At 37.2% G+C, this 14285-nt stretch overlaps 1 protein-coding gene across 20 annotated transcripts in view; it reads right to left on the bottom strand.

The window, feature by feature from the left end:
- Positions 1 to 14285, bottom strand: part of SLC4A7 (solute carrier family 4 member 7) — a 107118-nt gene that overhangs the window by 43594 nt on the left and 49239 nt on the right. For 7 of the 20 annotated variants that reach the window (XR_014824252.1, XM_084990116.1, XM_021071476.2 and 4 more), the window contains exons 4-6: positions 10723 to 10861; positions 10003 to 10163; positions 7529 to 7717 (exon numbers count right to left, since the gene is read on the bottom strand). Coding sequence is in view for 18 of the 20 variants with exons in the window: in XM_084990116.1 (XP_084846242.1) it covers positions 7529 to 7717; positions 10003 to 10163; positions 10723 to 10861 (489 nt within the window). In the remaining 2 variants the exon portion in view is untranslated. Of the gene's footprint in view, positions 1 to 4194; positions 4564 to 7528; positions 7718 to 10002; positions 10164 to 10722; positions 10862 to 14285 lie in introns of all 20 variants that reach the window. The other 13 variants (XM_084990113.1, XM_084990112.1, XM_021071469.2 and 10 more) reach the window with 3 other exon arrangements.

Raw genomic sequence — 14285 nt, forward strand, 5'->3', positions numbered from 1 at the left:
CAATGATTTTACACTATAAATACAGAGAGTAAGGGTTTGATAAGCAAACAGATCTATGTTATAATAAAGACACCCTGCCACTTTGTAGCTCTGGGACCTTAAGTAAATCACCCAAACTCTAAGATTCAGACAAACCTATACAATTTGTTTGTTTAGATTAGAAATGACAGATATATGTTCGATTAACTTAGCTTGTTGGGACTGCAAGCGTTAAGTAAACTCATTTCAAGAAACATTCAGGAGCAACAACCCACACACAAAAATAACCTAAAAACACCCTGTCTTGTATCAGCAATGGTTACCACTACGTTTTAAACAAAGTTCAAATTTCAAAAAATTTAAAGTCAGAAACACAGATTTCCACCATTAAATGTACCTAAGTTTTTCAAAACACCCAAAATTTTCTAGTTCAAGAATATAGATTAGTATCACCCAAAACACCAAGTGTCACAGGAGGAAAGGCACCAAACAATTACAACAGACTTTATTTTACTGTGCCACTCACAATAATCTAGTGACCCAGAGGAATTCAATTAAACTGTTTGTGGTTAGGTCCTATAAACTTTAAAGTTAATATTGGTCATTAAGTTCCTCAATTTTAAGCACATCAAATATACTCAACGCATCTAAGGGAGTTTTCATTTTTACAGAGTACAGCATATACAGATGAGTCACTGAACCTAAGTCATCTGAGTTTACCGCTTAAGCTCAATGAGAGAAGACCTTTGTGATACCCACTTCTCCGGTAAATACCTACACCAGGATGTCACTGTGACCCCAAAATCCCAGGATAAAAAGCATAGGCAATCTATTTAGCCAAGCACTCATTCTTTGAAGTGTTAATTCTGAAATAAAACCTATCTCCTAAAACAAGGCATTTTTCACCATTTTAGCCTCTTCTTGACTTTTGTCCCTAAACTCCATTCCTTTATTCAAATACATAACCAAGTGGAAAAAAAAAGTTGCCCAGTATTTTTCAGTGGTTTCCATGAACTCCCACAATGAAAACGAAGGGTATCATTAAGGCCATGGCAGCAGCTGTGACTGACCATCAGCACACACACCTCTAACGACTCAATGCATTCAGTCCGCCGACAAGGAACCAAAACAAACATGCACAGCTCCCTGGAACAGTCCCAGCCACCAGGTTTTGGGGAGAAGAGTAGAGAGAGGAGAAAGCTCTGGGGAAAAGTAAGGCTAAAACAGGAACGGGAAATGGGAATGATACGCAACTCAGTACTGACAAAGCTAGAAGGGACGCCCTCAAGCCACTGGTCAACTAGAACCTGCTCAAGTTGGTGCGCCAGGCACACCTTAGGCACATCAGCGCTTTCTCTATGATATCCTTCAGCACCTCAGTTAAGTTAAAGCTATGTCTTCACAAGGTAACGGAAGTACCCCTGCTCCTCCAGTAAATCCCCAGTGCTAGAAATTAAATGAGGAAATTCCTCCAAATCAGATTAGCTTATGCCTCCTAATAAGCTAATCTGTCATTAGCATAGATTAACTCAGAAGGATCTTATTTATTTAAGAAAAAGCACATATGAATATATATAAAGTCAATACTGGGATTTAAAAATCATACTCTGATAAATCTATCACCTTGCCCTTACATTTTTGTTCTCAAAATAGCAAATGTCCTGAGAAGTAAAACAAAGATGTCAGTTTTTCTATCATGAAAAGTTTGAAAGTAGAACTACGTGGAGCAGAGGTCCCCCTCCACCCCCCAAGACACCTAGCAATGTCTAGACACATCTTTGTTGTCACACCTGGGGAGGGCACAGGCAGCCAGTGGGTGGAGACCAGGGAGGCTGCCGAACACCATACAACACACAGGATGGCCCTCACGACAAAGAAGGGTCCAGCCCAAAACTGTCAATAGTGCCACGGGTAAGAAACACCGTGCCAGGAGAGTTATGAATACTAAAAATGAGCTACCTCTTTTACATAATTATTCTCCAAAAAATAAGTAATGGGAAATACCACTTTTTTTTCCCCACAGGTATTCTGACCCCATGACACAATCTTGACTCCATGACACAAAAGTCTATGACATTAGTCTCTCAAAAATGATGCTGAGGCCACCTTCCTCATTAGACTTTAAGAAAACTCAACTAGAATGTCCAGGTGCTATGAGCAGCAAAGATAATTCAACAGGGAAGAAGATATAGCTGCCCAGTTGCATTAATTTAATTACACTCCTTCTACAAATGCCTGATCAGTCATTATGAGCTCTCTCTTGTCCTTATATATTCCCTCTCTTCCCTACATTGTTTCCTTTCTTTGGAAAGTCTAATAAATATCATGGCACACTTAGGGCAGAAGGGGGAGAAAAAATCTAATTGCGTTTCTCAATTTTCCGTTAGTTGTTCTTTTTTTCCTCTTAATAACAAAAGCTAACAAGCTACTGCGAATCTGTATTCCCTTCCTTTCCATATAAAATTGATAGTCCCTTATTATTAATAACATAGCTAGTAAAACAGGAAATGTTCAGTATTATTGACAGTTAAATAAATAAAAACAAATACAAGGAAGTAACTTTCAAGTCAGTTTTGTTAAAGAAAACTAGTAAATCTTGCTGGTCCTTTTTAATTAAAATAAGTGTTCATTATTTCTGAACAATTATTTCTAGGTATTTTTTTCTCCTCTTCTGTTCAATTACCTCTTTATTATCTATCTTTTCCACAGAGCATTAAAGCTTACAATAGAATTCTACACTACAGATTTTGAGTCAGTAGCTCTGAGTTTAATTCCTTGCTCTGGTCATTTATGGTACAACCTTAACATCTTTAAATCTTAATTTTCTTCATTCTACAAATAACAATAACATAAACTCATCACAATTGTTAGATGAGAAAAGTACATATCACTGTGTGTAACAAATGATGAGACAATGGTTACTACACATTCTATCATAATTAATGTTACAAAACCACAAAACTTCCATTTTTTACTTCTAAAAGTTCATCTTTTTCGACACATACAATGAGCTTTGATTAAGTGTATCTGGTATGTCTACATAAAGTCAATGAAAAGGAGAGGTTGGTTATTCACACAGTGGTAGGAACACTAAGATTTTCAGTCAGAGGAGTTAGGCTGCCATTGACTAGCTGTATGATCTGGGAGACATTATTTAACTTTTCTGAGTCTGGGTTTCTGAAAATGGGTGAATCCACCTAACTCACCCAAAATTGTATAGCTATTAAATAGACTACTTTAATAACTATAAGCTACCACTAAGTTATTATATGTTATCTGCATAGGCAGAAATGTGATAATTTTTATGATTAAAACCACTAGTTAGCACTCACTCATGTGTCTCAATGACGCTCAGCTGTGATTAAAACATAGTCACTAAGAATACTTCTTACATGAATGGGTAGAAAGATGTATCTATATATAAATGTACATTTGTTAATATATAGAGGAAGAGTCAAAATTATAATATATAATAATCCTTAAATGAGTTACAAACCTTTCATCCACTAAGAAATAGTTTTTGTAACTCACACACAAATTATTTCCTAGCCACAAACTCTAGTCCTGAAAATTTCAAGGTGAATTTGGATTAAAGATAGATATGGCATTAAATAAAGGACAACTAAAGTCTACTGCAAAATATAAAACTAGTCTTGAAATAATGATGATCCCAGGTGAATCACTGGTGAACCTCAATCTTCTCAAGAGACAAAATGAGAAAAAGAACACTCAGTTCTATTCTGGTTAGGAAGGTTAAAACATATCGCATCACTTAAACAAAAGAACCAAATAATAGATAAAAGGCACATCACCTCATTTTAATTTATTTACAACATGTGTTCATTCACCTTATGAATGAAACGCACAAGAAAAGCCACCATTTTTTAAATCATGGCAAATTAAAAGATTACTTATAAAAATGTCTATGTTTTTCTGCGCCATTCAAATGTGCCGACGTGTAAAATCTCAGAGAAAAATTGTGAAAGGGTTTAAATTATGTGTAGTCTTCTTCACAATATTTTTAAACTAAAAACTTTTAATGATTCTATCTTTCTCTATAATATACTATTAAAGGAAAAAAAAAAAACATGCAGAAGTCAAAATAAATGATAAGCGCTATCTATGTATGCTGCTGAAGCCATGTGCTGAAAGCATTCCAAGTGCACGTGATCCAGAGGCAGAAAGCACCACACATGGAAGATTTTGAATAGTTGCCTGAAGATATGTCAACATTTTCCTCATTCTTCTGCTCCTGGCCTTTCAGTGCTTCTAAGTCTTCCTCAGGCGGATGAATTACTACTGTGGGAATATCATCACTGGCAGGAGAAACCAGTAGCTCTGGGGCCTGAAGCTGACTCTGCTGGGAACTTCTGGAGTTGAGGCGACTGACGCTAGGGCTGGAAGGAGGGCTGTGTGGAGGGGTGGGAACAGGGGTTGTACACCTCGAGCCTGCAGGGGTCCCAGCTCTCGAAGAAGGAAGAAGATGACTGAGAAGAAGAGATAAAGGTGATTCTCCTCTCAAGGAAAGGTTTGAGGCAGACAGACCTGTTCGCAAAGAGTGGCGGGAGGCTGAAAGGCCTTCCCCTGAGACAAAACAGATAAATGAAAAGTGATGAAGTTCACTGCAGAAGACAAATAAGAAACAAACAAAAAACCAGTTTACAATGTAAACCTCAAGCTTAGGTCCAAAATGTCCAATCCATGCTGTCAGAATTAGTATGGCAATCAGGTTTTTAAATATTAGAAAGTCATTGAAAATTGGCTTAAACTCTAATTAGTTCTCTGAAGATATGTCCAAAAATCAAAACAAAAAAAGAAAACCATTTTAATGATAGATGGTGGGGGACAATACTGTTAGTTATGAGAACACCCAATAGTATGGCTTTAAAAATAAAGAACAAGAACAATACCAAGACAAAGCTGTTGCTTAAATAATAGCAAATGAGAATAAAACACAAAAATAATCTAAGAAACAAAACCCCAAACAAAACTTACCAGCTTATATATTTAGCATATTTTTTCTACACTGTACCAAACGACGCTACAGATTCTCTCACAGGAAAAATCCACATTAATGGTATCTAATAATTCCTGATTTAAAGGTGATATCAAATCCTTGTAACATTAAGTCGATAGGGCATCACCTACTGATAGCACTCTCAAGTAATATTCAAAAACCTAAGACTAGTTATAGGAATGTTTTTCAAAAGAAACATGTCAATTTTAAAGGTTACATACTCTTGGGCTCCTTATCTAACAATATTAACAAATGTCCTAAAATATGCTCCCATTTCTAATATAGCAGATAAATTAAAACAAATACTCATAACCTTTAACTAGCTAAGAATAAAATATTTTTTACTAACAACAGCAATCAGAAAGAAAGTCTAGGGAGTTCCCGTTGTGGCACAGCAGAAATGAATCCGACTAGAAACCATGAGGTTGCAGGTTCGATCCCTGGCCTCGCTCAATGGGTTAAGGATCCGGCATTGCTGTGAGCTGTGGTGTAGGTTGCAAACACGGCTCAGATCCTGTGTTGCTGTGGCTGTGGTGTAGGCCAGCAGCTCTAACTCCAATTCAACCCCTAGCCTGGGAACCTCCATGTGCTGCAGGTATGGTGCTTAAAAAAAAAAAGTCTAGAGTATTTCAAAAGGTCGTGTATACTTAGACTTCAAGTGGTTAACTACATGGTTATTCTAATGAAGTGCAGCTTAATGGAACAACATTTTTTAGGAAAATCATGAGGAATACAACAATCTCATATGATCTAAGTATCAAAGCTATCAGCTCAAGAGATCCCAGAAATATTAAAAATAAAGATTAACCACAAACCACTACCATTTAAAGATAAGCTACATGCAGAAAAACTGTTAAATTACAACTGTAATGCAACAAAATAAGAGAGTGCCCATGCTTAAATGGCATCCAAAAGAAAAGAGCCATTGTCTTATGATTAAAAGGAACCAAATGACAATTGGAGAATAATCAGGAACCACTGCATATGAGGAATAAAGACTTGATATGGTCTCTCTGGGTAAATGAATTCACTAAAGTAGAAAATATGCAACACATGGAAAGGTGAAAAGAAAAGGTAAAACGTGATATAGGTAGCTTGCTTTTAAATTGAACGTAGGTCCATAGGAGATTTATTTTATCCTTAAGGTTCCTTAAATATAAAAAGGCACAATTTGAAACAGATTAAAAAGAGTTTTAACCGTCAAATGTGCTGAAAAAAAAATGGACTTAAGTATCTTACACTGAACTGCAGAAGATGAGTACATACTGTCAACCTTAGATACATTAAAGTCTACCACCTGTGACTGTCTGCCTATAGACCACCTAAAAGTCTTACTGTTCTTGGAGTTCCCATCATGGCTCAGTGGTTAACAAATCCGACTAGGAACCATGAGGTTGGGGGTTTGATCCATGGCCTTGCTCAGTGGGTTAAGGATCCGGCATTGCCATGAGCTGTGGTGTAGGTTGCAGACGCGGCTCGGATCCTGCGTTGCTGTGGCTCTGGGGTAGGCCAGTGGCTACAGCTCCGATTCGACCCCTAGCCTGGGAACCTCCATATGCCGCGGGAACGGCCCAAGAAATGGCAAAAAAAAAAAGTCATATTGTTCTTTCAGAAGCAGGATGAGCAGGATGACACTGTGGCCCAGTCTGCACTCCTCCTCACTGTAATTCTCACAGGCTGGGTACAACAGCAGCAAGAGACAGCAGAGACCTTCCAAACCTACTCCAACCCTTTGCACCTGGATTTTCCAGAGTCACTGTCATCAGAGCCAGCTTTGAGGCCAAAGAGAACCCCAGTGATAGTTTGCCAGCCTTAAGACAGTAACAGAGGCAGGTGGCTACAAAACACAGCCTCCTCAACTCCCACACAACCTACTGCTAGAAAGACAGCACAATAGCCACAGTGTGGGGGTCTGTGCCTTTCTCAATGGCTGGCGACATTAACTGGGTCACCCCAGCATAAAAGAGGAACAAGCATGAAAACCTCTCACAAATCATATAAATAAAAGGCAGTGAAATCAGCACCGAACCCCAAAACAGTTGTTTATCCCCAGCAAATAAAGTATACTCAGGAGGAAAAAAAAATCACTTAGAAAAATCTAATACAGATCTTAAAAGTTTGCACACAAGACTTAGAATTTTTAAAAGATTAATGTATAGATAATCATTTATGGCTCTTTTATCAATTATATAAGAATTCTCTAATGGAAACAAAAAGGCAAGAAGGAGAATCATTCATGGCTACATAGAGTGTAATATCATCAATACTTAAACGTCCCATTTTCACAGAGTAAATGCTTAATTTTTTCACTTAAGTAATTTCCGCAGATAATTGTCATGTTGTAAAGAAAGACATTTTAGAAATGAAATCTTTAAATGCACTATTATTTTTTTAAAAGATTATAAACATAAAAGGACCTGTGTAATTATCTAGAAAAAAAACATCTTTCTTTCCCCAGTGCTAATTGTTACACATTGGAATGCTGTTAGAGGAGAAGGGTTAGCAAAGACCGGATGCCACGACTTATCTCACCATTCCTCTCAAGCAAGTGAGGGTCAGAATGTTTCTTGCCTATATCTGCAAAAGATCGAACAAGGGGAATCCGACTGGTGAACCTTTTCTCATTCTGGTGATGATGCCTCTTCAGGAGGGCTTCTCTGACATTCTCTCTTATGGACTCATCCAACTGGCCAGAGGCGATCATGTTGTCCAGCACCATATCTAGGCAGAGGAAGATACACAGACAACCATCACCTTTATTACATAAACTAACACTCGGATGATCCGCACACAGAATAAACTGTAAAGGAAATCAGACCAGAAAAACAAAGACTCTCAAGTAGCTCTACAGGGTATCATTCTTGCCTAATGTTGAACATGTGTACAAAGATAAATATAAAACATTATCCAACAAAAATGAACATATTACATAGAGACCCTTATTTTAATAAATTCTATTTTTGATAAAAAGCCTACTGTTACACACCAATAGCCTTCATATATATATATATATATATATATGTGAAAGTGCTTTACTGACATGGATACAATAAATTCTATTAAACTGGATATTCAATAATACTGGCTCCCAAAGAAGTGAAGGTATTTTATTGCTTCACCTCGTTTTCCCCCCAAACTATACATGAATGTCCATACTCATTCATTCAATCATTAGCTATTTACTGAGTATCAACTATTTGCTCAGTGTTGGGAATACAGCAATTAACTAAGCAGATCAAGTTTCTGCTCTCACTCTTCCACAGACAGAAAAACCAATAAATAAATGACTAAATACAATATGAAGTAGTAAGTTTTAGGAAGATGAATATATCAGGCTGTTGGAGGGGTAGTAAAATGGGAAGACTGATGGCAATTACATTTTATAAATTACTGTGCTGAGTGAACTATTTTTAATTCATTAAGTATGTGTAAAGATCTTTTCTTTCTTTTTTCTTTTTAGGACTGCACCTGTAGCATATGGAAGATACCAGGCTAGAGGTCAAATCGGAACTGCAGCTGCCAGCCTACACCACAGCCACAGCAATACAGAATCCGAGCCGCGTCTGCGACCTACCCTGGCAATACTGTATCCTTAACCCACTGAGCAAGGCCAGGGAGGGAACCAGCATCCTCATGGATACTAGCTGGGTTTCTTACTGCTGAGCCACAACGGGAACTCCCATATATAAATATCTTTTTAAAATATCTTTTTAAAGAACCACTAACTTGAGATGAATCAAGCTTTCAAACACATGAAGAGAGTCCTCTGAGAGAAAAATGGAAGGAATCAACCTAGCATGTAAACTCTAACATTAACACAATGAGTACAGGCTACCATACAAGTGAAAAGTAGATTATACATTTACTAAAATACTACAATGTATTACGGGATAACTGGAAAGACAAAGACAGACCCATATGTCTAAATTCAATCTTCCTAATCCTAACTCAGTTTTTCAGTCATCATACAAGACAAGAAAGTAAGGAGTTTGAGAGCTTAAAGATTTGCAGGGAAATACAGTAGGTCTGGCCTGAGAAATTCTGATGAATTTATGGTTCTCTTGATTTTTTTTTTTTACTTGGGCAATCTATAATGATAGTCACACTACGGAATTTATTGCTCATGAATTTGATTTTGGTTTTGAGCAATATCAGTTAATGATGAAGTAGAGTTATCGCAGCTGTCTTTTTCTTCGTTCTACCTCCAGAGACCCTTCAACTTTCTTTCTCCTGTATTCCCACTGCTTCCGCCTACCATCGTTTCTTGCTTAGACATGCCAAATGGAGAAATGACCTCTTTGCTTCTAACCTCCTCCTAATCCAAAGCCGCCCTACCTGTTGCCAGAATGATCATCTTTCTGACACACATCTAGATCATAACACTCTCCAGCTTAAAAATCAGTGAGAACCAAAATGCCCACCAAATAAAATCCAACTGCTTAACCCAGTAGCTCAAGGGTAGCTCCAATCTGTCTCTAATTTATACTCACAACATATCTCAAGAAATCTGTTCACACACAGAGAACAGACTTTTCTGAGATTCATATCTGCCTATACTTTCTAGATTTTTCTTCCTTTCCTCCTCCTTACTTAGAAATACCTTCTTTTCACTTGCACCAACTGCTCCTCGTCCCCATGTGTTCCAAGTCTATGGGGAAGTTGTATAGCTAATGCGCCCTGTAGATCTTCCCGATACCCTGGTCCAGAACAAAAAACCTGAAAGTTCTTTCCTCTGCATTTCCAGAGAACAGACTCCATATCTTGCTTATGACACAAGTCACTTTCTACTTGATACTGTAGCTATGTCTAATTTAATCTTTTAGACCCCAAATTATCAAAGACAAAGAGTGTTACTTATATGTCCACTCCTCATAGTACGCTGCACAGAATGAAAGCTCAACATTTAACTGTTAAATCAACGGTCCAAAAATCCCACTTTGTTTTCCTGTTGACATATCTCTGATTTCGGCATAATTTACATATAAAAAAAGTCGATCTGCTGTAACCTGCTATTTCATCTAGAGTGCTTGCTCTCATATCCAGCATGACTGTTCCATTTAGGATGCAACTTCTCAGTTCAAAAAGGCTGTGCAGAGAGAGGGTTGCCACATAAGGTTTACTCCACCGGTCTCCACCATCTTCAACATCCTCCTCAAATTTCAGCCATCTGAAATGCATTACATGTAAGAAGGTTGTGTAAATAGTGAATTCCATCTGTTTATTTTAATATGATAGACACAAGCCTGTTCTTTTAAAGAGAAACAAACATCACGACCGCCAAAACCAAATTTCTCTGCCCACCTATTTTTAGGAATTAGGCTACTGGTCTATGATGTTGACGGTCACGAGTTACCTCGGTAGCTCCTCTTTCTAGTCCAGCTATCACAATAAGAAGTCTACCGAAACAAATGCTGCAGTTTCATATTTTGACTTCCCGTGGTATTCCAAACTTTAAATATGCAAGAGTATGATTTTTCAAACGTGTTTCTCTCGGTCAAGACATTAAAATCTATAGTCACATAATTCCTCTGGTGTGTTAGTACCAAGGATTATTCGAGGAAACGAATTTTGAGAATGAAGAGAAAGATTAAAGACAGAGTTTCCAGATTTGAAGAAATTCTCTACTCACTGTTTTAAAGTATCGGCTATCTCATCATTTCAATTTACATTCTCATTACAAAAGGAGACCAAGTAAAGGCCACGGAAAAACCTGAGAGTGCCACTACCTGGCAGTCTCCTTCCACTCATACTCCTCTCCGTCTCTGTAGCAGAGCTCATCCATCTCCGTGAAGAGGTCGTGGGGAATGTGCTCTTCGTCGTCATCTTCGGTGCCCAGGATGAACTGGACTCTCTGGGACGGCGTGTCTTGACAAAAATCAGAATTTAAATGCACTCAACATCTTCCTCAATTAATATAAAGGTGAACTCACAATTCTGTAAATGTGAGTTACAAATATTATACAGATAAAATTTATAACTGTATAAATTTTATATTTATAAAAAATTATATTTATAAAAATTTATAAAAATTTATAACTGTGATAAATATTAAACAGATATCATCAAAACTAATTTCTAAGAGTGCCCATGTGGCTTAATGGGTTAAGGATCTGGCATTGTCACTTCCATGGCTCAGGTTCAACCCTGGCCCAGGAACTTCTGCACGCTGCAGGAGCAGCCAAAAAAACAAACAAACTGACTTCTTTTAATTATTATTAAAATACTATAATTCTGGAGGGAAATGTGGACCAACAATCTAAAACAAAAGAATTTCACAGAAAGATCACCTCCACAGACAAAAAGGGAAAATTACATGTTAAAGACAAGTGAAACTAATCTTTAATAAACTAACATAGGAACAAACAAAAAAGTAAGCAGTATCTGAAAACAAGGAACCCTATGCATAAGATAGGACTTTTTCCTCACTAAAAATAGATGGAAATGTTAGATAATATAGAACATTTAAAACCCACTGAGAGAGGCCAGGGATTGAACCCAAAACCTCATGGTTCCTAGTCAGATTCATTTCCACTGTACCACAACCGGAACTCCGATGTTTACATTTTAAACCAACCCTACAGTTCCACTTGTTTTATCATATTAATTTCCTATTATAGCTATAACAAATCACCACAAACTTGGTGGCTTAAGTAACAAATTATTCTCTTACAGTTCTGGAGACCACAAGTCCAAAATGAGTTTCGCACAGGTCTAAAAACCATGAGGCCAATTCTTTCTGGAGGCTTTAAGGGAAAGCCCATTTCCTTATCTCTTCTAGCTTCTGGAGGCACCCCATGTTCCTTGGATCTGGACCCTTCCCCATCATGTAACTACAACCATTATCTCCACCCCGATCTTCTGATTCCCTGTGATTAAATCTGGCCCACCTTCACTAATCCACCATAATCTCCTCTTCTCAAAATCTTAATTTAGGAGTTCCCTGACGTGGCTCAGTGGTTAACGAATCCGACTAGGAACCATGAGGTTGCAGGTTCAATCTCTGGCCTCGCTCAGTGGGTTGAGAATCCGGCATTGCCGTGAGCTGTGTGTAGGTCACAGACGTGGCTCGGATCTGGCGTTGCTGTGGCTCTGGCGCAGGCTGGCAGCTACAGCTCTGATTTGACCCCTAGTCTGGGAACCTCCATGTGCCGTGGGAGCGGCCCAAGAAAATGGCAAAAAGAAAAAAAAGATAAAAAAATAAAAAATCTTAACTTAGTCACAACTGTAAATTCACTCTTGCCAAACAAGGTTAACATTCACAGGTCCGGGACATTAGGAATATAGATGTTTGCGGGGAGCCACTATTCAGCTTACCACTCACTATATGATCCCTCAAATACTGCTGGATAAGACGTGTTTTTATTTTGTTAAGGATTTCTGAATCTACATTCATGAGAAATTATTAGTGTGTAGTTTTATTCTCCTGTAACATCTTTATCAAGTTTTGGTACCAGGGTATGAATGGTAAAGTGTCCGCTCCTCTTCGATTTCCTGGCAGAGCCTGAGTTATTTCTTCCTCACACGTTAGACTGAACTCACCCATGATGCCATTTGGGAGTAAGTTTTCACTGTGGGAATGTTTCAGACTACAAATTTGATTTCTTTTTAGACATATAAGGGTAATTCAGATTATCCATTTCTGCTTAAGAAGCATGTATTCTTAATGAACTTCCCCACTTAAGCTAAATTATCATTGGCATAAAGTCATTCACGGTAGCACCTCCTTAGTCTCTAATATCCATAGGATTTGTACTGAAAATTTCTGGTACTGAGTGATTTGTATCTTTTTTTTTCTCACCTGATCAGTCTGGCTATATAGATTTATCAGGCTTTTGACCTTTGACCTTTTAAATAACCAGGTATCAATCTGATTGATTTTTGCTACTATTGTTCTGATTTTTATTTTATTGATTTCTGCTTTGGTTTTTATTGTTTCCTTTCTTTTCTATTCTGGTCTGATTTGCTCTATTTTTCTCCCTCAGTCTCTTAAGTTAGAAGATTTAATATAAGTAAATGCTATAAATTTTTCTCTAAGCACTGCTTTAGCTGCATCTAAAAATTTCACTATGTAAGCAATCCTCACTTTGCAAAGAACCACACTAAATGAAACCTGTGCATGTCAGAACCATATCCTCACTGTGCAAGATTTTCATTTTTATGAGCTCAATACATTTTCTAACTTCTGCTGTGACTGCATCTTTAAGCCATAGGTTATTGAGAAGCTTCTTTAATTTCCAAATATCTGGGAATTTTTAACATCTTTCTGGTTTAATTCTATTGTGGTCAGAGAATATACTTTCGGTCCTTTTGAATGTATTAAGATTTGTTTTATGGCCTAGTATATGATCCATCTTGGTAGATGTTCAATATGCACTTGTAAAAGAATGTGTATTCTACTGTCATTGGGTGAAGTGGTCTATGCGAGTATGTGAGTATCAATATGACTGATGGCTTTGTTTGCATCTTCCATATCCTTATTGATGCATTCTTTACTTGTTCTACCCATTACTGAGAAAGGAGACTTGCAATCTCCAATCATACCTGTGGATTGATTCTCTTTTCAGTTTTATTGGTTTTCACCTCATGTATTTTGAAGATATTATCACATACACATACATTTACAACTGTTACATCTTGGTTTCAGCAATCTGATTTTTATGAGACTTTGCGTGGTTTTTCTTCATGTTTCTTCTCCTTGGGTTTTGTTGAACTCCTTGGACCTGTTCAGAGTTTTCATTAAATTTGAAAACTTTTCAACCATTTCTTCTTCAAATAAATCTTCTGACATGCTCCTTTCTCCAATTAAACATTATGTTAGACTACCTGATACCCTTGACAAATTACCAATGCTGTTCATTCATTTTTCAGCCCTTTTTCTGTTTAATTTTGATGAGTTTTATCACTATATCTTCAAAAATCATTGATCTTTTTTTCGGCAGTGTCAAATCATCTGTTAATCATATCTAGTGTACTGTTTATTTCAGATACTGCAGATAACTGCATTTTTCACTTTATTACAGTTTGGAGGACTTTCATATATTTTCAACCTCTCTCCTTATCACACACTTATTTTACTCTCTCTTCTTGAACATATTATATTGCTTTAACATGCTTGTTTTTAAATTCAATCAACTCTTGTTTCTGGATCTGTTTCTATTGATTTATTTTTCTCTTGATTATGCCTATTTTCCTACTTCATTCTATTTCAAATAATTTGTGGATGTCAAATATTGTGCATTTCACATGGTTAGGTGCTATATTTTAGTGTATTTCTTTTAGCAGTACTATA

The sequence above is a fragment of the Sus scrofa genome, chromosome 13 (assembly GCF_054392235.1).
Source record: "Sus scrofa isolate SSC_HxYL_T2T_F1_AM1 chromosome 13, Sscrofa_HxYL_maternal_Yorkshire_Landrace_v2.0, whole genome shotgun sequence".
Lineage (NCBI taxonomy): Eukaryota > Metazoa > Chordata > Mammalia > Artiodactyla > Suidae > Sus > Sus scrofa.